Source organism: Notolepis coatsorum (genome assembly GCF_963971535.1).
Source record: "Notolepis coatsorum genome assembly, chromosome: 11".
Classification (NCBI taxonomy): Eukaryota; Metazoa; Chordata; class Actinopteri; order Aulopiformes; family Paralepididae; genus Notolepis; species Notolepis coatsorum.
Genome location: NC_140175.1, coordinates 3831952 through 3854451, shown reverse-complemented (window position 1 = coordinate 3854451; position 22500 = coordinate 3831952). Strand labels below are relative to the sequence as shown.

At 47.0% G+C, this 22500-nt stretch overlaps 1 protein-coding gene across 1 annotated transcript in view; it reads right to left on the bottom strand.

Annotated features, from left to right (window-relative positions):
* Positions 1–2033: 2033 nt before the first annotated feature.
* rasgrf2a (Ras protein-specific guanine nucleotide-releasing factor 2a) overlaps positions 2034–22500 on the bottom strand; it is a gene marked incomplete at both ends in the record, with an annotated part of 115077 nt that continues 94610 nt past the window's right edge. Inside the window, 6 exons of the mRNA XM_084325207.1 lie at positions 2034–2129; positions 2465–2533; positions 16649–16766; positions 17432–17511; positions 18101–18298; positions 19934–20018. Coding sequence (XP_084181333.1) covers positions 2034–2129; positions 2465–2533; positions 16649–16766; positions 17432–17511; positions 18101–18298; positions 19934–20018 — 646 coding nt within the window. The remainder of the gene's footprint in view (positions 2130–2464; positions 2534–16648; positions 16767–17431; positions 17512–18100; positions 18299–19933; positions 20019–22500) is intronic.

Genomic DNA, 22500 nt, shown 5'->3' with positions numbered 1-22500 from the left:
TCATTGTGCTAAGCTAGGCTAACGCGTGCAGCCAGATAGCTTTCTACTGAACGCACAGAGAGGAAAAACTGGTATCTATCTTCTTGTCTCTCTCTGGAGAAGACGATAAGCTAATTTCCCCAAAATGTTGGCGTGTTCCTTTAAAAATATAGGATTAATAAAAAGATGAATAAACACGTGGAGTGACATGTCAGTAAAGCCTATTTTTACAACGACAATAACATCGAGTATCAACAAGGTCAAGGAACAATCCGACCATGACATATTATATGGGATATAAAATATTTGTAATCCTGTCTGGTTTATACAATATGATATGATATATATACAATATGATAGCAGCACCTGTCACTCTAATCAGTTACCAATAGGGACTCCTGTCTACCTTCATAATCATGTCCTCCACTTAGCCCCGCCCCCCCAGAGTTCATCCTCCACTTAGCCCCGCCCCCCAGAGTTCATCTCTCACTATACAGGACTCCTGTCAGTCACGTGGCAGCAACGTATAGGCAGAGGGCGGCGGACGTCTCACCGTTAACCCTTTCACTGCCACACGACAGAAGGTTAACCCTTTACTATCACACAACCGACGGCGATGCTACATCATTAGCATCATTAGCTCCGCATCCGCTTTTCCCTCTCTCTCTCTCTCTGTCTCTCTCTCTCTCTTCTCTCTCTCTCCTCTCCTCTCTCTCCCTCTCCTCTCTCGCTCTCCCTCTCTCCTCTCTCTCTCTCCTCTCTCTCTCTCTGTCTCTCTCTGTCTCTCTCTCTGTCTCTCCTCTCTCTCTCTCTCTCTGTCTCTCCCTGGCTCTCTCTCTCTCTCTCTCTCTCTCTCTCTCTCTCTCTCTCTCTCTCTCTCTCTCTCTCTCTCTGTGTGTGATAGTAAAGGGCTAACCTTCTGTATTGTCACAGTGAAAGGGTTAACCGGCTGTCGTGGGGCAGTGAAAGGGTTAAAAGTTAAAATGTCCCCAATGTAACCCATATATGGCTTTTCTATATTGAAGAAGATATACAGCAGGTATTCATACAAAAAAGGCACATTTTCCCCTGAGTTCTCTAAGCGTTCGGTTAACCTTCCCCTGAGCCACACAGAGACAGCATCAGTGACTGTAGAATACAGTATATATAGGGAGGGGTAGTGGTGATGACGTCATTGCCGTTTTTCGTGTTCCACCCTCTGTCCAACCCAATGCATTTCCCCATTGCCCATTTCTAAATCGTCTCGTTTAAAGGGGAACTATCTTATAAATGGCCTTTTTCAGTGTTTAGCATTGTTTCCTAGCTATGTGGACTTATATTAATAGGATCTATTTTTCTAATTCTCGCATTCTTCCAATTCTCCTCTCACAATATTCACCCTCACTGAACTGAGTCATCTGAAAATGTGCATATCTGTGATGTCAGAGATTTCTCAGCTGCATAATAATGTGGCAGTTGGTGTGGCAGTTGGCACCAGGCCACACAGTGTTGGAGCCCAGCCTCAAAACGGCTTAAGATCTTGAGGTAGAAAAATGCTGTTTTTGAGGACTTGATTAGAAATACAAAACAATGCATTTTTTTGAAAAAAGCCTTAAAGAGGTGTTCAATAGACTCACAGGAATTGTGTAAAAGTGCCCAAATAGTGAAAGAATTCGTAAAATAGTTCCCCTTTAAAACAATTAAAGCATTAACATTGGCATGGTGTACGTTTGTAGAATACAGTATATATTTTGTTAGATAATTATGCGCATGCTTTGACAGCGTGCACGCTCGTTTCCTGCTCAGCTTGGGGGGGTCCCTGCTCAGCTTGGGGGTCCCTGCTCAGCTTGGGGGGTTCCTGCTCAGCTTGGGGGTCCCTGCTCAGCTTGGGGGGTTCCTGCTCAGCTTGGGGTTCCCTGCTCAGCTTGGGGGGTCCCTGCTCAGCTTGGGGTTCCCTGCTCAGCTTGGGGGGTCCCTGCTCAGCTTGGGGGTTCCCTGCTCAGCTTGGGGGTCCCTGCACAGCTTGGGGGTCCCTGCTCAGCTTGGGGGTCCCTGCTCAGCTTGGGGGTCCCTGCTCAGCTTGGGGGCACGCGGGGCTCGATCTTCAGCGACAGCTCGTACAGCGTGTCCTCGTCCATCACCAGCGTCTTGTCCAACAGGAACTGGGTCACCTGCAGACAGGAAGGAGGAGGAGAACCACTTAACACTGGATTTACAACATTGAGGGGCGTCGGCCTAATCACATCATGGAGGGGGGCGTCGGCCTAATCAGGTCACGGAGGGGGGCGTCGGCCTAATCACGTCACGGAGGGGGGCGTCTGCCTAATCACGTCACGGAGGGGGGCGTCGGCCTAATCACGTCACGGAGGGGGGCGTAGGCCTAATCACGTCACGGATGGGGGCGTCGGCCTAATTACGTCACAGAGGGGGGTGTCGGCCTAATCACGTCACGGAGGGGGGCGTCGGCCTAATCACGTCATGGAGGGGGGCGTCGGCCTCGTCTTACCTTGGGCTGGTGCTCGATCCTGTAAGGGGCTTGTTGGAACTGACGGATCTCTCTGATGATGTGAGAAATCTGAGAGAGAGAGAGAGAGAGAGAGAGAGAGAGAGAGAGAGAGAGAGATAGAGAGAGAGAGGCTGTGCTGTCATTGCATCCTCAATGAGCCTGAAACTGAGTTGCACTTCCTCACCAAATGTGAAAAATATAAATATATTAGAGAAACGCATTTAAAAAAATTTGAATTAATAACAAAAGGTTTTCTTGCACTACCAGATACAGGAAAACTACCAGTCCTACTAGGGGAGGACTCCACAAGCTGTGAGCTAGCAGCAGCATATGTTGCTGCCTGCCACAGACTGAGGGACAGTGAGTGACAGTCACCTGACATGTTTACGCCGTAATATTTGATGTTTTATTTTATTTTTTGTATTTTATTATTTCATAATTTTTTAAACAAACACATAAACAAACATGACAACACACGATAAGATATACAAGCATTAGTTGACAGTGCACATCCAATGAAATCACATTTTAGTTAATTGTCTTATACAGGATATACCCTTAATACCTGTTATCTAAAACCCTACACACATATGCTCCAGCTCGTACCCCCCCCTCCCGGACCCCCCATTGGATAATCCATCCATTTTCCCTCGCTCCTAACCAGACACTACCATTATATGCTAGCTTTTATTTTCTCCACCACTTCTAACCACAATGTCATTTTGGATTAATTGAGACCCAAAATTCTTGCTGTAGATATTTCTTGATAGATGTTTTATTTTATGATGATATTTTGTATGTACTTATATCTGTTTGTAATCCATGTTTGTTTAATATTGCTTTGGCAACATTTACATTTACATTTACATTTAGTCATTTAGCTGACGCTTTTATCCAAAGCGACTTACATGTTCTGTACGACAAGCCATCAGGAAGGGCACAACTCTATCAGCTGAGCAACAATGTTCATCAAAGTGTTGAGTGCTACAGTGTAGGTTAGTTTATTAGGACAAGTGCATGAGAGTAAGGTTAGTTATTTTTTTTAATTTTTTTTTTAATTCAAGATAATGGTTGAAGAAGTGCGTCTTTAGTCGACGGCGAAAGATTGGACGTGTTTCGGCTGTCCTAACTGGGGTGGGTAGTTCATTCCACCATTGTGGGGCAAGGACTGAGAATAGGCGACTTCTCTTTGATGACCCTCCGGGAGCTTGGATAGGAGTAGGTCTGAGGCGGCCAGAAGATGCAGAGCGTAGGGGTCTTGAGGGTGTGTAGTTAGAGACCATTGACCGGAGGTAGGCGGGAGCGGTTCCCTTTGCCGCACGGTATGCTAGGTCGAGGGCCTTGAAGCGGATTCGTGCAGCAATGGGGAGCCAGTGCAGGTCCCTAAGAAGTGGGGTGACATGGGCCGACTTCGGTAGGTTTGAGATCAGGCGGGCCGCTGCGTTCTGAATGAGTTGAAGAGGCTTAGTGGCAGTGGCCGGGAGGCCAGCGAGCAGTGCGTTGCAGTAGTCGAGGCGGGAGATGACTGTTGATTGGACGAGGAGTTGGGTGGCTTCTTTTGTCAGGAAGGGGCGGATCCTTCTGACGTTGCTCAGGAGGAATCGGCAGGTTCTGGTTGTCGCTGCGATGTGAGCAGAGAAGTTCAACTGGTCGTCGAGGACAACACCAAGGTTCTTGGCGGTCGGGGACGCGGTCACAGCTGCATTCTCGACTGTGATGGAAAGGTCGGTCAGGGCGGAGGATTTGGCCGGCAGGTGGAGCAATTCTGTTTTGCTTAGGTTCAGTTTGAGGTGGTTGGTCGTCATCCAGGCGGAGATGTCGGACAGACAGGCCGAGATCCGCTCAGAGACGTGGATATCTGAGGGAGGGAAGGAGAGGAAGAGTTGAGTATCGTCGGCATAACAATGGTAGGAGAAGCCATGAGACGTGATAATGTTACCCAGTGATTTAGTGTAGAGAGAGAAGAGAAGGGGTCCTAAAACCGAGCCCTGGGGGACACCCGTCCGCAGGGGGCGGGTGGCTGACAGGGTCCCTCTCCATGACACTTGGTAGGAGCGGTCATTGAGGTATGATGACAGCCATGTCAGCGCAGAGCCAGCCACTCCCATTCCTGCGAGGGCCGCGAGGAGTATCTGGTGGTTGACTGTGTCGAAGGCTGCAGATAGATCTAGGAGAATCAGAGCGGAGGAGAGGCCTTTCGCTTTTGCTAAGTGAAGTGCCTCTGTGACCGCAATGAGGGCTGTCTCTGTGGAGTGACCAGTCCTGAAGCCTGACTGATTAGGGTCTAGGAGGTCATTCTGTAAGAGATAAGCAGTAAGTTGGTTGGATACAGCACGTTCAAGTGTTTTAGAAAGGAAGGAGAGAAGAGAGACAGGACGGTAGTTGCCTATGACGGTAGGGTTCAGGGATGGTTTTTTTATGAGGGGCGTGACTCTGGCTTGTTTTAGGGAGGTGGGGACCACCCCCGAGTTGAGTGAGGAGTTGATGGTTGCAGTTAGGAATGGGAGGATGTCTGGTGCTATGGTCTGGAGGAGTGGGGAGGGTAGCTGGTCCAGCTGGCAAGTAGTCGGACGGTTCGACGTTACCAGTGTCAGGGTCTCTGCTTCTGTAATGGGAGAGAAAGATGACAGAGTGAAGGATGAGGTTCTCGATTCAGCATTTGGAATGGGTGGGGGTTGGGAGAAGGAGCTGCGGATGTTCTCCACTTTTTCCTCAAAGAAGATCGCAAAGTCTTCGGCAGAGAAAGATGAGGGAGGGGGGGGTGGGGGGGGAGTGAGGAGGGAGGACATGGTAGCATGCAGTTTGCGTAGATTCTTGGCAGAGGCCTCGATCCTATGGTGAAAGAAAGAAGCTTTGTAGAACAACATGTAGAAGTACGTCATGCCAATAAAGCCATTTGAATTTAATTGAATCGAGAGAGAGAGAGAGGGGGGGGGGGGAGAGAGGGGAGAGAGAGAGAAAGAGAGAGAGAGAGGTTGAAAACAGGATATGACTATGGAATGTGTTTATGTAACGCTGGTTACTAGACACCTCTGAACCCTCCTCTCACCATGTGACCAGGTATCAAACCCCCCTCTCACCATGTGACCAGGTGTCAAACCCTCCTCTCACCATGTGACCAGGTGTCAAACCCTCCTCTCACCATGTGACCAGGTGTCAAACCCTCCTCTCACCATGTGACCAGGTGTCAAACCCTCCTCTCACCATGTGACCAGGTGTCAAACCCTCCTCTCACCATGTGACCAGGTGTCAAACCCTCCTCTCACCATGTGACCAGGTATCAAACCCTCCTCTCACCATGTGACCACCCCCCCCCCCCCACACGCTCACCAGCACCATGTGACCACGTGTGTCAAACGCCACAATCTTATTAACTCTGCCACCAGGAAACGATGATAGATAGACCTACCACCCTCCATCTTGGAGGAGAACAGGGTTGGTAGAATGTGCAAGGACGCGAGAAGGGGGGGTGCGGCAGGGGCTGCAGCACCCCCTGCTGGATGGGAGTGTAACTGCAACTGCAAGGTTGTTTTGGATTTTATTCCAAATTTGTAACCGAGGCTACTCATGTCACAGAGCGGAACGGCACTGCAGATTTACCCTACTCTTGGAATTCATTCAGATCGTCATAGGGGCGCTGTCTCGATAATGCAGTGTTATTATTAACAGCGTGTAGCCGACGCATGAACCGGTTGGGATTCGAATAGACGCGGCCTGGAAGTGTCAACGCGGAACTGGAAATCCGTTGGTAAAAAAAATAGACACAGCGGCTGCGCCCTGCCTGGGATAGTTAACTTTTGGGACGCTGAATTCGCAGTAAAGGAATATATGAACAAGCCAGCAGAACTATCCGAGCCCCCGGGAGGGTGATCGAACACCTTTTGCATGCCGGAGATCATGTATGCGGGGAACGAATTGCAGAGGGAGGGCGCAACAGCCAGGTGGGGTAAGCTGGGCTGTGATGTGTGCATCAGAACGCTCAGAGCGCGGAGTTGGGCAGCGGTTTTGATTGAAAAGTTTGATTGAAAAGTTTATTAACAGATTGCAGAATGGGTACAGTACAGTACAGCTCAATACATACAATTGTTAAGGCCGGGGATGCAGACCAGAGAAAGACTTTCGTCTTGTTTACATCAGGGTCCCCCATTTTCAATTCATCATCATAGTATCCTCTAGTGAACGAGAGTGTTGGTTATGACGTGACAGACAGTGGAGCTGTTTGCAGATAGCGAGAATTTTGACGTGTTGCGTGGTGGCGATGTCTCGCAGACAATACAACTACAAGTATAATTATATAATATATATATTTTATATAAAAAAACAATTATATAAAAAAAAATTAAATAATCAAAAACGATCGATATCTCAGCACCCCCACTCCCCGCGGACTTCTCGCGTCCCTGAGAATGTGGCGATAATAGATGACCTACCACCCCCCATATTGGAGAACAGGGTTGGTAGAAGATAGTGATAGACAGGGGTGTAAAAACTAAAAAGTACCCAGAAATTATACTTAAGTGAAAGTATGGGTACCGTCTCAAAATCGTACTTGTAACTGAGGGGTACAATTCCCTGACTGTATTACTAGATATGATACTTACTACCACTACCTTTGTACTTAATATTCGGCCACCCAGTACACGGCATAAATATATTATCATAAACACTCTCACGTAGATGAAACGGATCCAACACAAATGTACGAAGTCGAAGTATGCGTTTATTACTACACAGCAATGGTGTGTAGAGCAAGCACTTAATCACTTAATTACATTTATGAATTGAAATAGTATGCACTTTTATGGCAAAGAGTATTCGTCGGTATATCAATAGAGAATGTCCAATCTCTGATGGCGCAGGTGGTAAATATACGACCTGGAATAGTTAAGGAATAACAGCAATGATACTTTAATGATTATATACTAGATACACTAAGGGGGGGTTAATCCGGTCGCTTGTAAGCCGACAGGAGTAGGAGGGGGGGGGGGGTAGAATCCGGCTGCCTCGTCCGGCCAAGGGTATCCCAGGTGAACCCACTGTAGTGCCGTTCAATGCGCCGGCGATCCTTGGACCACAGATGAAAGCAGGTGGACTCTTTGTGGGCCGGCTCTCTCCGGTCCACGGGGGAGAGACGTGAAGCGACCTCGTCTTGCAGAGCGTCTCCTCACCTTGCGTCCTCTCCAGGGGGGGGGGGGTTCCAACACACGGCAGTGTCGGGGGTCTTTATCCATGGAATAATCAAAGTATACAAAGCATAATCCGTGCCTGGGAAGGCGGGCTGTCGTCGGTAGAATAATCCGGTATACAGGTCCACTCGCTCGTCGGCTCTGGGGCTCCTCGGGTGCAGCTTCACATGGGGTCAACCACCCTGGGTAAGCAGCCAGTTCTCTGCCCGAAACGATGGGGTACTGACTACGGTAGTATTCTCACCGCACGAAGCACTATATATTAACAGACTATTATTAGCTTAATAGACTACGTCCAACTCGACGATATAGTGCCAAATATGACTATTCAAATATTAATATACACGATGTCTCAATACCGATGGTAGGCGAACTTGGCCTTACTCCCACACGTGGCGTCGCGGGGAGGCTTTACGTCTGTGACTCTATTGGAGGGTAAGAAACTGGACTGAAAAGAAAGTCCTACTTTAGTAGCGCAGTATATATACGCACTATGAACAAATAGTCCCATTAGTGGTGCGGTAGCCAGATTCCTACGCGGAACTAGGACTTGTTCGTACATGTGGAGCGGTACGTTTGAACTGGGTCTGAGGGGTATGGCAGCCTGGCACCAAGGTCTCGACCAATAGTAGAATGGAGACTATTATGGGATGTTCAGTAGGCTAGAATGGATATTCAATGCATATTGTACAAGGAATATACAAGGGATATCAGGGAATATTAGAGAATATACAAATACAATTAAATATATATATATAAATAAATATATATATTCGGTTTAATCTGGCCCTTCACAACAGCCACCCCCTGATTGGTCCCAGACCTAATCAGTTAAACAGAGACAGATTAATCGCGTTGTCTATTTACACATAAGGGTTTGCTGTAGGGGTCAGTCAACTTCACAAAGTCATAGGGTTGTAGGGTCATGGTCATCATCGATTGTGTCTGGGAGTCGAGGCAGTTCTATGAGCCTCGCCACGGGACGGGTGTAAGTGCGACCCTGGACGAGCACTTCAGCTGCTCGGACCTTGCCGTCGGCACCGGTGATCACTTTGCTTACGCGGCCGGCCGGCCACATAGCTCTGGGCAGTGATTGATCAATAATCATGACGACTGTTCCTTCTGTCAAATTGTCTCTCTCCTTTACCCACTTCTGGCGGGTCTGTAGAGACGGTAGGTAGTGCAGTAGGAAACTGTTCCAAAACTTGTCGGCTAATACTTGGCTGTACCTCCACATTCGTCGGCCGTTCGCTTCTTCAGGCCGGTACATTGTCTGGGGTAATGCAGGATCTAGCCGCCCCATCAGGAGTGTGTTGGGGGTAACTGGGTCGATATCCGCCACATCACTGGAGACATATCCGAGGGGCTTCGAGTTAAGTACTCCCTCAATCTCCGTGAGGACTGTCATTAGGACTTCTTCCGCCACAGTCTGGGCCCCAAGTACTGCGTACAGGGCTGTCTTTATGGAGCGCACTTCTCGTTCCCAAGTGCCACCGAAGTGGGGTGCGTTTGGGGGGTTGAATTGGAAATCAACCTGTGCTGGAGCGAGGTGGGTCTTAAGTTCTGGGCCCATAGCTTGGAAGCTCTCTCTCAGCTCTCTTTCGCCGCCTTTGAAGTTTGTCCCATGATCGGACAATAGGGTAGACGGTCTTCCTTTCCGTGATGTGAATCTACGGAAGGCCATAAGGAATGAGTCTGTGCTCATGGTCGGGAGAAGCTCGATGTGTATCGCTCTGGTGGTCATGCATTTGAATACAATACCCCACCGCTTCTCGGTTCCTCTTCCTTTCTTTATGTGCAGCGGGCCAAAGCAGTCCATACCCGTTGAGTGGAATGGCTTGTCACCGATTCGGAGGCGACATGGAGGAAGGTCAGCCATCCTTGGTATGCTGGGCTGCGCGCGCCACTTGCGGCAGTCTAGACATGTTCGCTGGAAGCGTCGTACCGCCTCTCTTCCTTGTAGGATCCAGTAACGACGTCTGATTTCCGCGAAGACTCTTTCTGCTCCTGCGTGATGTACATCCTCATCGTATTTCTTTATAATCAGCTCTGTGACCTTGTGTCGGCTGTTCAATACGATCGGGTATTTAATGTCATCCGGTAGATTGGGGGCTCTGCGTAGGCGACCACCCACTCTGATGAGGGTATGAGCGTCGCTCTCGGGGGCCAGGTGAATTAATCTGCTGTCGGATGGGACGGGCTTTCCTCCCTGTAGACAGGCCAATTCATCGGGGAACGAGTCTCTCTGGGCTCGCTGCAGTAGAAGCAATTCTGCTTCCTCGTAGTTAGCTGCTGACATATCAGCGGGGGACTTGCACTCCGGGTGGTACCGCAGGAATGTTCTTTGTTGTGCACTCTCTATGGACGTGCAATCGTCTATGTTAGGGTCGGTGGAGGCTACGGTGCTCAATCCACAGAACACAGACTTCTTATTTTCCACCTCCTCTGGACTTGCTTCCCTCGGGATAGGCATGGGCCACTGTCCTTCCGGGAGTCTTAGGAATGCGGGGCCGTCACTGTAGACATTGCGACGGGTGAGGTCATCCAGGGGCATCCCCCGGGTGATGACGTCAGCTGGGCTCTGTTTTGTATCAACGTAGCGCCACTCTGTTTCTCCGGTTAACTCTTCGGTTAAGTCTTGAATCTCGGTGACTCTGACTCCCACGAAGACTTTGTACTTGCATGAGTCCGATTTGATCCAGGCGAGTACCGTCGTGGAATCTGACCACAGGATTGTTCTAGACACCGGTATGGTGAGCTCACGTTGGATGAGCGTGGCTAGGTGCGCTCCGGCTAGGGCTGCGCAGAGCTCTAGACGTGGGATAGATTGTTGCTTGCGTGGGGCTATTCTCGAGCGGGCGAGGACAAATGCTGTGTAGATCTCTCCCCCCTGGTCTTGGGCCCGCAAGTAGGCTACTGATCCGTATGCGACCTCTGAGGCGTCACTGAAGACGTGTAAGTCCATTTTACATGTCTCTGGCCTCACCGTGGGTGGGAAGTAGCTTCGGCGCATATTAACGCCTGGGAGTGAGTGGAGCTCCATCTCCCACTCTCTCCAGGTGGATGCAAGGTGTGCGGGAATGGGGTCGCCCCAGCCCTGGTCCTTGTCCCACAATGCTCGTACAATCATTTTTGCCCTGGTGGTGTACGGTAGAATACATCCTAGCGGGTCATATTGTCGGGCGAGTGTTGTGTACACACTCCGTCCGGTGGTCGGCGCCGCCGCCGGCCCTCCCCGCTCCGCAGTCAGGGGCCCGCGTCTGCAGCGAAGCGAATCCGCCCCGAATCGCCACACCAATCCCAGGGTCATCTCCCGGGCTTCTCCCGGGACTGTAGCCATCCAGGTCCCGCCGCTGGCCACCCCGTCCTCGGAGGAGAGGCCGCGCAGCACCTGCGGATCGCCGCCGGCCCACCGCCCGAGACCAAAGCCGCCCCCGATCAACGAGGCGCGGAGTTCAATCAGGAGAGCCCCGGCTCCCTCCCGGGTCGAAAGGCTCCGCAGACAGCCGTCCACGCAGAAGCCGCTCCCCACGCTGTGTCGGACCTCCTCGTCCGCCGCTGGGCCCTCCGCCACACGCCCCCGCAGCGCAAACGCAGCACAGCAGGGGCTGCACGTCGCCCCGAAGGGGAGGACCCCCCACTGGTAGATGGCTGGGCACCCATCCCCCGGCCCCTCTCTCCACAGGAACCGCAACAGGGGCCCGTCCGCCTCCACCAATCCCACCTGCAGGAACACCCCTCCAATGTCCCCGCCGATGGCCACCCCCTCCTGGCGGAAGCGGAGCAGAACGCAGAGTAGGGAGGGGCCGAGTGTGGGACCGGGCAGCAACTCCCCATTCAGACCTTGGGATCCGATCTGGTAGCTGCAGTTAAATACTATGCGGTCTTTACCGTTGTGATGGACCTTGTGGTGGGGCACGTACCACGATTCAGTGGTCTGGTCAGCCTCTTTAATGTCCATCTTTGTGACGTGTCCCGCTGTGATGAGCTTCTCAATCTCAGCGCGGTATACACTCTCTTGGGCGGGGTTCTTGGCTAAGCGCCGCTCCGTGTTCAGCAGGTACCGTTCTGTGGCGTCTGTCTTGGCGTGGAAAGTAGGTATTCCTTCTCGCCGCAGGAGTGGCGTGGCGTATCTCAACACGCCATTGACCGGGACTCTCTTGGTCCCTGTCTCGAGGAGGTGAATGGCGTAAATGTCATCTTTAGAGCGAATGTCTTTCTTTCCGTTCTTAAAGGGCATTTGTTCCAAGGTCCATAGCCGCTCTACGTGTTGCAGGAGTGCGGTTTCTCCCTCTGTGACTCGGGAGTGGAGACATCTAGTGGCTGTACTTCGGTTGAGAGATTTGGCGAGCGGGCCTTGGAGAGTCCATCCCAAACGGGTCTCGACTGCTGCAGGACAGCCTCGGGGTCCGGTATGAACCCGGTCTATCGGGACAATGAGGTCTGCATGGTCGGAGCCTATCAACAGGGTCGGCATAGCATTGTCTATGAGCGGGATCGGTAACTTGCGCAGATGTGCATATTTCTCCATCAGCTTGGCGACGGGGTATGTGTACCGCGACAGTCCTATTTCTTGGCTGGTGAAAGCGTCTGTAATCTGGTACCGTCGCTCAGGCTGGCCGCTTGCTGCGATAGAGAATGAGACATTCTCGCCCTTTATCGTCTTCAAATCTCGTCTTATTGTCCGAATTGTCATTTGGGTTTCGCTTCCCCGCAGCCCTAGCTGGGCCGCAGCGGAGGCGAGCAGCAGGGTCTTCTCTGACCCGTCATCGAGGACGGCGTAAGTGTCCAGGACTTTATTCTGGTAGCTTAGTGTCACACGCACTACTTTTAGGAGTACTCGGGCTCCACTGCTGCTGGCGGGATCGATGTACATGCCGCTCGCTTTGCGGCTGGATGGTGCAGGTGAAGGGCGCCGTCTGTTACTGTCGTGAAGTATGTCCAGATGGGCTCCATCGCACTTGGTGCACCTTTTCTTTAAGCGGCATTCGGCTGCCATGTGTGAGCGCGCACAGCGAAAACAGCGCTTGTTGGACTTTATCCATTGACCTGCTTCCTCCGCGTTCAGCTTGGGGAAGGAGTCACATTGCGCTAGCCAGTGTTCTTTCTCACAGTAGGGGCACACTATCTTCCACTTCTCCGTTCTGGAGGGGGTACTGTGGCTCCTGCTGCTCGGTACTGACTCCGATTGGTGCATCACAGTCACCGATCTTCTTCCATCATTTAGTCGTCTGGTTCCTTCTCTGGAGCCAGGGGTGCTCCGTCCGAATGTATCTAGCCGTAGGCTGCTGACTTCTCTCGCCAGGAAGTCTGCTAGATCGAGGAGGTTCGGTTCGGGGCCATTCGGGTCTCTGTGGTCCCTCTGCCGCCTAAAGCGCTCCTGACGAGCGGGCGGCAGCTTCTCCAGAATCCTTTCCACATTTGAGTTGGCGTAAAGTTCATGCCTCCCCTTCTCTCTTTGCGCTCCCAACATCCCTACCAGGGACTGCACTCTGATGGACAGGTCGTCCAGTGCTTGATTGTCTATTGCTGGGGGTAAGCGGTCGATGTGTCGGATCTCCTGGATCACGTAATCCCATATGCGCCCATACCTCTGGTCCAATGCTACCAGCGCTGCTGTGTATGGGGTGGTGGAAGTCGCGTAGGCGAGCGCTATATTATGTGCGCGGGGTACCTTTAAGTGCTTCAGTAGGATGGCGTATTTGTGGCGTTCATCCAATACATCCACCAACATGGTCTCCAGACACATGCGGAGTTCTGTATACTGGGCCCGGTTCTCTTGGGTGAAGTCGGGTACCATAGGCGTGCCAATGTATGGCGCTGACTGTGGATACATCAGCGAGCGTTGGGGGAGAGGCCTCCTAGGTGAGTCTCCTCCCGCTCCTTGGTATGGGCTGGTACCGGCAGTGTACCATGGCCCGCTTGTCCAGGTGCTGTTCCTCGGTGCGGGTCGTGCGTCGTGCTCACCCGTGTATAGAGTCGGGGGTCTGTAGCGCAGCTCCGCGGGAGTATAGCCTGGGCTGTACCGGACCTCCTGGTCCGGTAGAGTACTGTGCTGTCTTCGGGCGTGGTTCTCCTCCTCTTCCTCTTCGTCTTCAGTTAGGTCATCCAGTGCTTGTAGTCTCTGGTTTAGCCTCTCCACAGGATATGCTGCTCCTTCCCGGTTGCTAGGTCTCGCTTGGACCGGTGGGGGGAGGTGGTCTGTGGGGGGTATAGACCTCGTCTGTTGGTCAAGTTCAGGGTTGTTTACTCGGCTAGGGGATGCCGCCCTGGAGGTGTGTCTAGACGAGTTCCTGGAGCCTCTGGCGGAGGGAGAGGGTGTTGTCCGTCTGATCAGCTGTTCTATTAGTTGCGACTGCTGTCTGTCGCGCGCTGCGTCCCGTTGAGCACCGGCTCGTTCTCGGGCCACATTCTCTTCCATCTGAATGCGTCTTATTTCTAGACGTATCTGCTCGTGTTCGCTTCGCTGCTGGATCTGCAGTCGGTCGCGTTCAGCAGCGGCGTTCAGGCTGATGAGGAAGGCCTGCTGTAGGGTCCTCTCTGCCTCGCTGGGAGAAGGCGGTTGTATAGGGGAGCCTTCCCTCGGGGTACTCCTTGCGGAGCCTTGGAGCTCTATCTCCACGGTGCTCTCCCCGTCTTCTTCCGTGCCGAGTTCTCTCTCGGTAGCGTTGTATTCCTCCCGGGACTCATCGGGGACTACTTCTTCAGTACTGGCGGGGTGTGAAGTCATGTCTGGTTCCCACTGGTCCCCACCGTGAACTTGGTCAGTTACATTAGAGCCCGTAGGGGCCTCTATGGTCGGGGTAGTCTGGGCGTTGGGGTTAGACATACTTTTACTTTCTAGTTTTACCGCGTTTACTGTTAGTAGAAGACTAGGTTGTTGACTGACAGCGTAAGCCTCTAAGTACTGAGGGAGCCGTCGTTCGCGCTGCGGGCGTTGGTTAGGAGGATCGTTTCGTGGAGTGTTCATCATAGGCCATTTCAATATTAATAACACTATATTAATATTACACTAATTACCATCCGGCTCGAAGGACCAATTTTAACTGAGGGGTACAATTCCCTGACTGTATTACTAGATATGATACTTACTACCACTACCTTTGTACTTAATATTCGGCCACCCAGTACACGGCATAAATATATTATCATAAACACTCTCACGTAGATGAAACGGATCCAACACAAATGTACGAAGTCGAAGTATGCGTTTATTACTACACAGCAATGGTGTGTAGAGCAAGCACTTAATCACTTAATTACATTTATGAATTGAAATAGTATGCACTTTTATGGCAAAGAGTATTCGTCGGTATATCAATAGAGAATGTCCAATCTCTGATGGCGCAGGTGGTAAATATACGACCTGGAATAGTTAAGGAATAACAGCAATGATACTTTAATGATTATATACTAGATACACTAAGGGGGGGTTAATCCGGTCGCTTGTAAGCCGACAGGAGTAGGAGGGGGGGGGGGTAGAATCCGGCTGCCTCGTCCGGCCAAGGGTATCCCAGGTGAACCCACTGTAGTGCCGTTCAATGCGCCGGCGATCCTTGGACCACAGATGAAAGCAGGTGGACTCTTTGTGGGCCGGCTCTCTCCGGTCCACGGGGGAGAGACGTGAAGCGACCTCGTCTTGCAGAGCGTCTCCTCACCTTGCGTCCTCTCCAGGGGGGGGGGTTCCAACACACGGCAGTGTCGGGGGTCTTTATCCATGGAATAATCAAAGTATACAAAGCATAATCCGTGCCTGGGAAGGCGGGCTGTCGTCGGTAGAATAATCCGGTATACAGGTCCACTCGCTCGTCGGCTCTGGGGCTCCTCGGGTGCAGCTTCACATGGGGTCAACCACCCTGGGTAAGCAGCCAGTTCTCTGCCCGAAACGATGGGGTACTGACTACGGTAGTATTCTCACCGCACGAAGCACTATATATTAACAGACTATTATTAGCTTAATAGACTACGTCCAACTCGACGATATAGTGCCAAATATGACTATTCAAATATTAATATACACGATGTCTCAATACCGATGGTAGGCGAACTTGGCCTTACTCCCACACGTGGCGTCGCGGGGAGGCTTTACGTCTGTGACTCTATTGGAGGGTAAGAAACTGGACTGAAAAGAAAGTCCTACTTTAGTAGCGCAGTATATATACGCACTATGAACAAATAGTCCCATTAGTGGTGCGGTAGCCAGATTCCTACGCGGAACTAGGACTTGTTCGTACATGTGGAGCGGTACGTTTGAACTGGGTCTGAGGGGTATGGCAGCCTGGCACCAAGGTCTCGACCAATAGTAGAATGGAGACTATTATGGGATGTTCAGTAGGCTAGAATGGATATTCAATGCATATTGTACAAGGAATATACAAGGGATATCAGGGAATATTAGAGAATATACAAATACAATTAAATATATATATATAAATAAATATATATATTCGGTTTAATCTGGCCCTTCACAACAGTACTCAAGTTAAAGTAAGAGTATCTGGCTAAAAACACACCAGAGTAAAAGTCAAAAAGTTTCTACTTTTAAATGGACTTAAGTACTAAAAAGTAAAAGTAAAAACTTTTTTTCTGATAGCAGGTGTTTAATCAAAGACCTCCGCTTTCCAGTCTTGCACAAGGACCAATCAGCATGGGTATGGGCGGGTTCACTTACCATTGATGGGGGTTTTGATTGGCTGTCTTTAAATAAAGTGCGGCCGCAGGATTAATAACGTTAGCGTTAGTTTGGCCAGAGAAACAAATATACTAATTAAAATCGTTGGACCTGCGAGATTAGTACTTTGTAGGTCTGCATTTTAAATGTAAGGAGTAAAAAAATATGTTTTTTTGTCTATGAAATGTAATTAAGTAAAAGTACAAGTATACAAACCTAATAATACTCGAGTAAAGTACAAATCCCCCAAAAACAGTACTTAAGTATTGTAAAGTAAAGTACAATTACTCAAGTACTTTACACCCCTGGCGATAACAGATGACCTACCATCCTCATCTTGGAGAAGTTCACCAGGCCCTGTTCTGTGAAGTTGGGCGTGCCCTCCTCGATGAAGGCCAGGTCTGTGAGGTACATGCCCAGGTAGGGCACGCACGGAGGGTTACAGCTGGACGGGCACAATACAGACACGCATCAGAAGAATTCAGAAACAGCTGGACGGGCACAATACAAACACGCATCAGAAGGATTCAATTCAAGTATTAAAACTTGAAAAAGATCCGTTTAAGGTAGATTTAGAACAGATACAAAATATGCGAGTAATTTGCGATTAATCGCGAGTTAACTATGGACAATCATGCGATTAATCAGATTAAATATTTTAATTGATCGGGGCGCTCTAGTAGCACACCATGTATCGCGCTGCGTCGCGACGCGGTTGTCCCGGGTTCGCTTCCCACTCCCGGTGACTTCCGTTTGTCGCATGTCTTCCCCGCCTCTTCTCCCGTTCATAATCTCCTCATCTGTCGGTCATGTCTGACCAGGAAAAGCGATAAACGCTAAAATAAATCTTTAAAAAAAATATATATATATTTTAATCGATCGACAGCCTTAGGGTCAACACATCCCAGTCACATGGATGAATTATTAGGTGTTCAGTGTAAAGAACTCACAGAGTTTTAGAACAGTGATAACATTCAGAACAGTGACAGAGAAACAAGATTGTACATAGATACCCCCCCCCCCCCCTTCCAACTCTGTCCAATCTGAAAAGAAGAGACTTCATCAGGGTTAGGGTTAACAAAGCATTGACCTCTTATGACCTCTTCTTACTTTTTCAGGGTCTCCCTCAGGTTCTTGAAGCGTCCTTCTGACAGCACAGTCTTCTGGAGTCTGTCCATGAGGGCCTTCGTCTAGGAGGGAGGCGACACCAGACAACAGACATGAACTGAAGGTATACATTTCAGCGGATATTCTGCGTCTCCGCGGGTTCTCTGGCTTTGAAATTCCACCGACATTAAAAATGTTAGGTTTTTGTTTTGCAAAAAGTAGACATTGTATTAAAAGTTCCCGAGACCCCCCCCCCCACACACACACACAATTTGGTGCAAACTAGGGATGTCTGATATTATTGGCCTACCGATATTATCGGCCGATATTGGCATTAAAATGTGATATCGGAAAATATCGGTATCGATTAAAAAAATTATAATAATCATTCTTTTTACATTTCTATAACCTTTATTTACCCAGGCAAGCAAGTAAGAACAAATTCTGATTTTATTTATTGTCAAAAGTATGCATAATGTTATGTTAATTCCACAACAAGACATATGTAATGTTAATTACCTGGAATTATTCAGTTTTTTGGGGGGGAAACCCTGCATATATCGGTATCGGTTGATATCGGTATCGGAGATTAAGAGTTGGACAATATCGGTATATCGGTATCAGTAAAAAAGCCAATATCGAGCATCCCTATTGCAAACACAAGGTCCCGACCTGTCTGCAGACTTTCGCCCAGGTCTTCTTCAGCCTGTAGATGGCGCTGCGGTTGAGGGCGGAGGTGATCTCCAGCACGCCGTTATAGTTGTTGAGACAGCGGCAGATGTCGGCCACGGCGAGCCACTTCTCTATGGAGCCGGCCCTGGAGCCCACGTCCGTGTGCGCCATGATCTGAGACGCCACCAGGTTGCTCATCTGTGGGCGAGGAGACGTGTAGTATGATAGAGGAGACATGTAGTATGATAGAGGAGACATGTAGTATGATAGAGGAGACGTGTAGTATGATAGAGAAGACATGTAGTATGATAGAGGAGACGTGTAGTATGATAGAGGAGACATGTAGTATGATAGAGGAGACATGTAGTATGATAGAGGAGACGTGTAGTATGATAGAGGAGACATGTAGTATGATAGAGGAGACATGTAGTATGATAGAGGAGACGTGTAGTATGATAGAGGAGACATGTAGTATGATAGAGGAGACATGTAGTATGATAGAGGAGACATGTAGTATGATAGAGGAGACATGTAGTATGATAGAGGAGACATGTAGTATGATAGAGGAGACATGTAGTATGATAGAGGAGACATGTAGTATGATAGAGGAGACATGTAGTATGATAGAGGAGACATGTAGTATGATAGAGGAGACATGTAGTATGATAGAGGAGACATGTAGTATGATAGAGGAGACATGTAGTATGATAGAGGAGACATGTAGTATGATAGAGGAGACATGTAGTATGATAGAGGAGACATGTAGTATGATAGAGGAGACATGTAGTATGATAGAGGAGACATGTAGTATGATAGAGGAGACATGTAGTATGATAGAGGAGACATGTAGTATGATAGAGGAGACATGTAGTATGATAGAGGAGACGTGTAGTATGATAGAGGAGACATGTAGTATGATAGAGGAGACATGTAGTATGATAGAGGAGGAGACATGTAGTATGATAGAGGAGACATGTAGTATGATAGAGGAGACATGTAGTATGATAGAGGAGACATGTAGTATGATAGAGGAGACATGTAGTATGATAGAGGAGACGTGTAGTATGATAGAGGAGACATGTAGTATGATAGAGGAGACATGTAGTATGATAGAGGAGACGTGTAGTATGATAGAGGAGGAGACATGTAGTATGATAGAGGAGACATGTAGTATGATAGAGGAGACATGTAGTATGATAGAGGAGACATGTAGTATGATAGAGGAGACATGTAGTATGATAGAGGAGACGTGTAGTATGATAGAGGAGACGTGTAGTATGATAGAGGAGACATGTAGTATGATAGATGAGACATGTAGTATGATAGAGGAGACGTGTAGTATGATAGATGAGACATGTAGTATGATAGAGGAGACATGTAGTATGATAGAGGAGACATGTAGTATGATAGAGGAGACATGTAGATGATAGAGGAGACATGTAGATGATAGAGGAGACATGTAGTATGATAGAGGAGACATGTAGTATGATAGAGGAGACATGTAGTATGATAGAGGAGACATGTAGTATGATAGAGGAGACATGTAGTATGATAGAGATGTGTAGTGTTGTCTTGTCTTACATCATTAAAGTATTGTCTTGTATCATTAAAGTGTTGTCTTAAATCATTAAAGTGTTGTCTTAAATCATTAAAGTGTTGTCTTACATCATTAAAGTGTTGTCTTGTATCATTAAAGTGTTGTCTTACATCATTAAAGTGTTGTCTTGTATCATTAAAGTGTTGTCTTACATCATTAAAGTGTTGTCTTGTATCATTAAAGTGTTGTCTTACATCATTAAAGTGTTGTCTTACATCATTAAAGTGTTGTCTTACATCATTAAAGTGTTGGCTGGTCTTCATGATGTACGGCGTCCTCTCTGTCTTGTCCCCCTTCATCCAGCCCTGACCGAGGAACTCTCTGGAAGAAACATCACCAAACCTTACTACTAAACATCACCAAACCTTACTACTAAACATCACCAAACATTACTATTAAACATCACCAAACATTACTACTAAACATCACCAAACCTTACTACTAAACATCACCAAACCTTACTACTAAACATCACCAAACATTACTATTAAACATCACCAAACATTACTACTAAACATCACTATTAAACATCACCAAACATTACTACTAAACATCACCAAACATTACTACTAAACATCACCAAACCTTACTACTAAACATCACCAAACCTTACTACTAAACATCACCAAACATTACTATTAAACATCACCAAACATTACTACTAAACATCACTATTAAACATCACCAAACCTTACTACTAAACATCACCAAACATTACTACTAATAAACATCACCAAACATTACTACTAAACATCACCAAACATTACTACTAAACATCACCAAACCTTACTACTAAACATCACCAAACATTACTACTAAACATCACCAAACATTACTACTAAACATCACCAAACATTACTACTAAACATCACCAAACATTACTACTAATAAACATCACCAAACATTACTACTAAACATCACCAAACCTTACTACTAAACATCACCAAACATTACTATTAAACATCACCAAACATTACTACTAAACATCACTATTAAACATCACCAAACATTACTACTAAACATCACTATTAAACATCACCAAACCTTACTACTAAACATCACCAAACCTTACTACTAAACATCACCAAACATTACTACTAATAAACATCACCAAACATTACTACTAAACATCACCAAACATTACTACTAAACATCACCAAACCTTACTACTAAACATCACCAAACATTACTACTAAACATCACCAAACATTACTACTAAACATCACCAAACATTACTAATAAACATCACCAAACATTACTAATAAACATCACCAAACCTTACTACTAAACATCACCAAACATTACTACTAAACATCACCAAACCTTACTACTAAAAACATCACCAAACCTTACTACTAAACATCACCAAACATTACTACTAAACATCACCAAACATTACTACTAAACATCACCAAACATTACTACTAAACATCACCAAACATTACTACTAATAAACATCACCAAACATTACTACTAAACATCACCAAACATTACTACTAATAAACATCACCAAACATTACTACTAAACATCACCAAACATTACTACTAATAAACATCACCAAACATTACTACTAAACATCACCAAACATTACTACTAAACATCACCAAACATTACTACTAAACATCACCAAACCTTACTACTAAACATCACCAAACCTTACTACTAAAACATCACCAAACATTACTACTAAACATCACCAAACATTACTACTAAACATCACCAAACATTACTACTAAACATCACCAAACATTACTACTAAACATCACCAAACCTTACTACTAAAACATCACCAAACATTACTACTAAACATCACCAAACATTACTACTAAACATCACCAAACATTACTACTAAACATCACCAAACATTACTACTAAACATCACCAAACATTACTACTAAACATCACCAAACATTACTACTAAACATCACCAAACATTACTACTAAACATCACCAAACATTACTACTAATAAACATCACCAAACATTACTACTAAACATCACCAAACATTACTACTAAACATCACCAAACATTACTACTAAACATCACCAAACCTTACTACTAAACATCACCAAACCTTACTACTAAACATCACCAAACATTACTACTAAACATCACCAAACATTACTACTAAACATCACCAAACATTACTACTAAAACATCACCAAACCTTACTACTAAACATCACCAAACATTACTACTAAACATCACCAAACATTACTACTAAACATCACCAAACCTTACTACTAAACATCACCAAACCTTACTACTAAACATCACCAAACATTACTACTAAACATCACCAAACCTTACTACTAAACATCACCAAACATTACTACTAAACATCACCAAACATTACTACTAAACATCACCAAACATTACTACTAAAACATCACCAAACATTACTACTAAACATCACCAAACATTACTACTAAACATCACCAAACATTACTACTAAACATCACCAAACATTACTACTAAAACATCACCAAACCTTACTACTAAACATCACCAAACCTTACTACTAAACATCACCAAACCTTACTACTAAACATCACCAAACATTACTATTAAAACATCACCAAACCTTACTACTAAACATCACCAAACATTACTATTAAACATCACCAAACCTTACTACTAAACATCACCAAACATTACTAATAAACATCACCAAACATTACTAATAAACATCACCAAACATTACTACTAAACATCACCAAACATTACTACTAAACATCACCAAACCTTACTACTAAACATCACCAAACCTTACTACTAAACATCACCAAACATTACTACTAA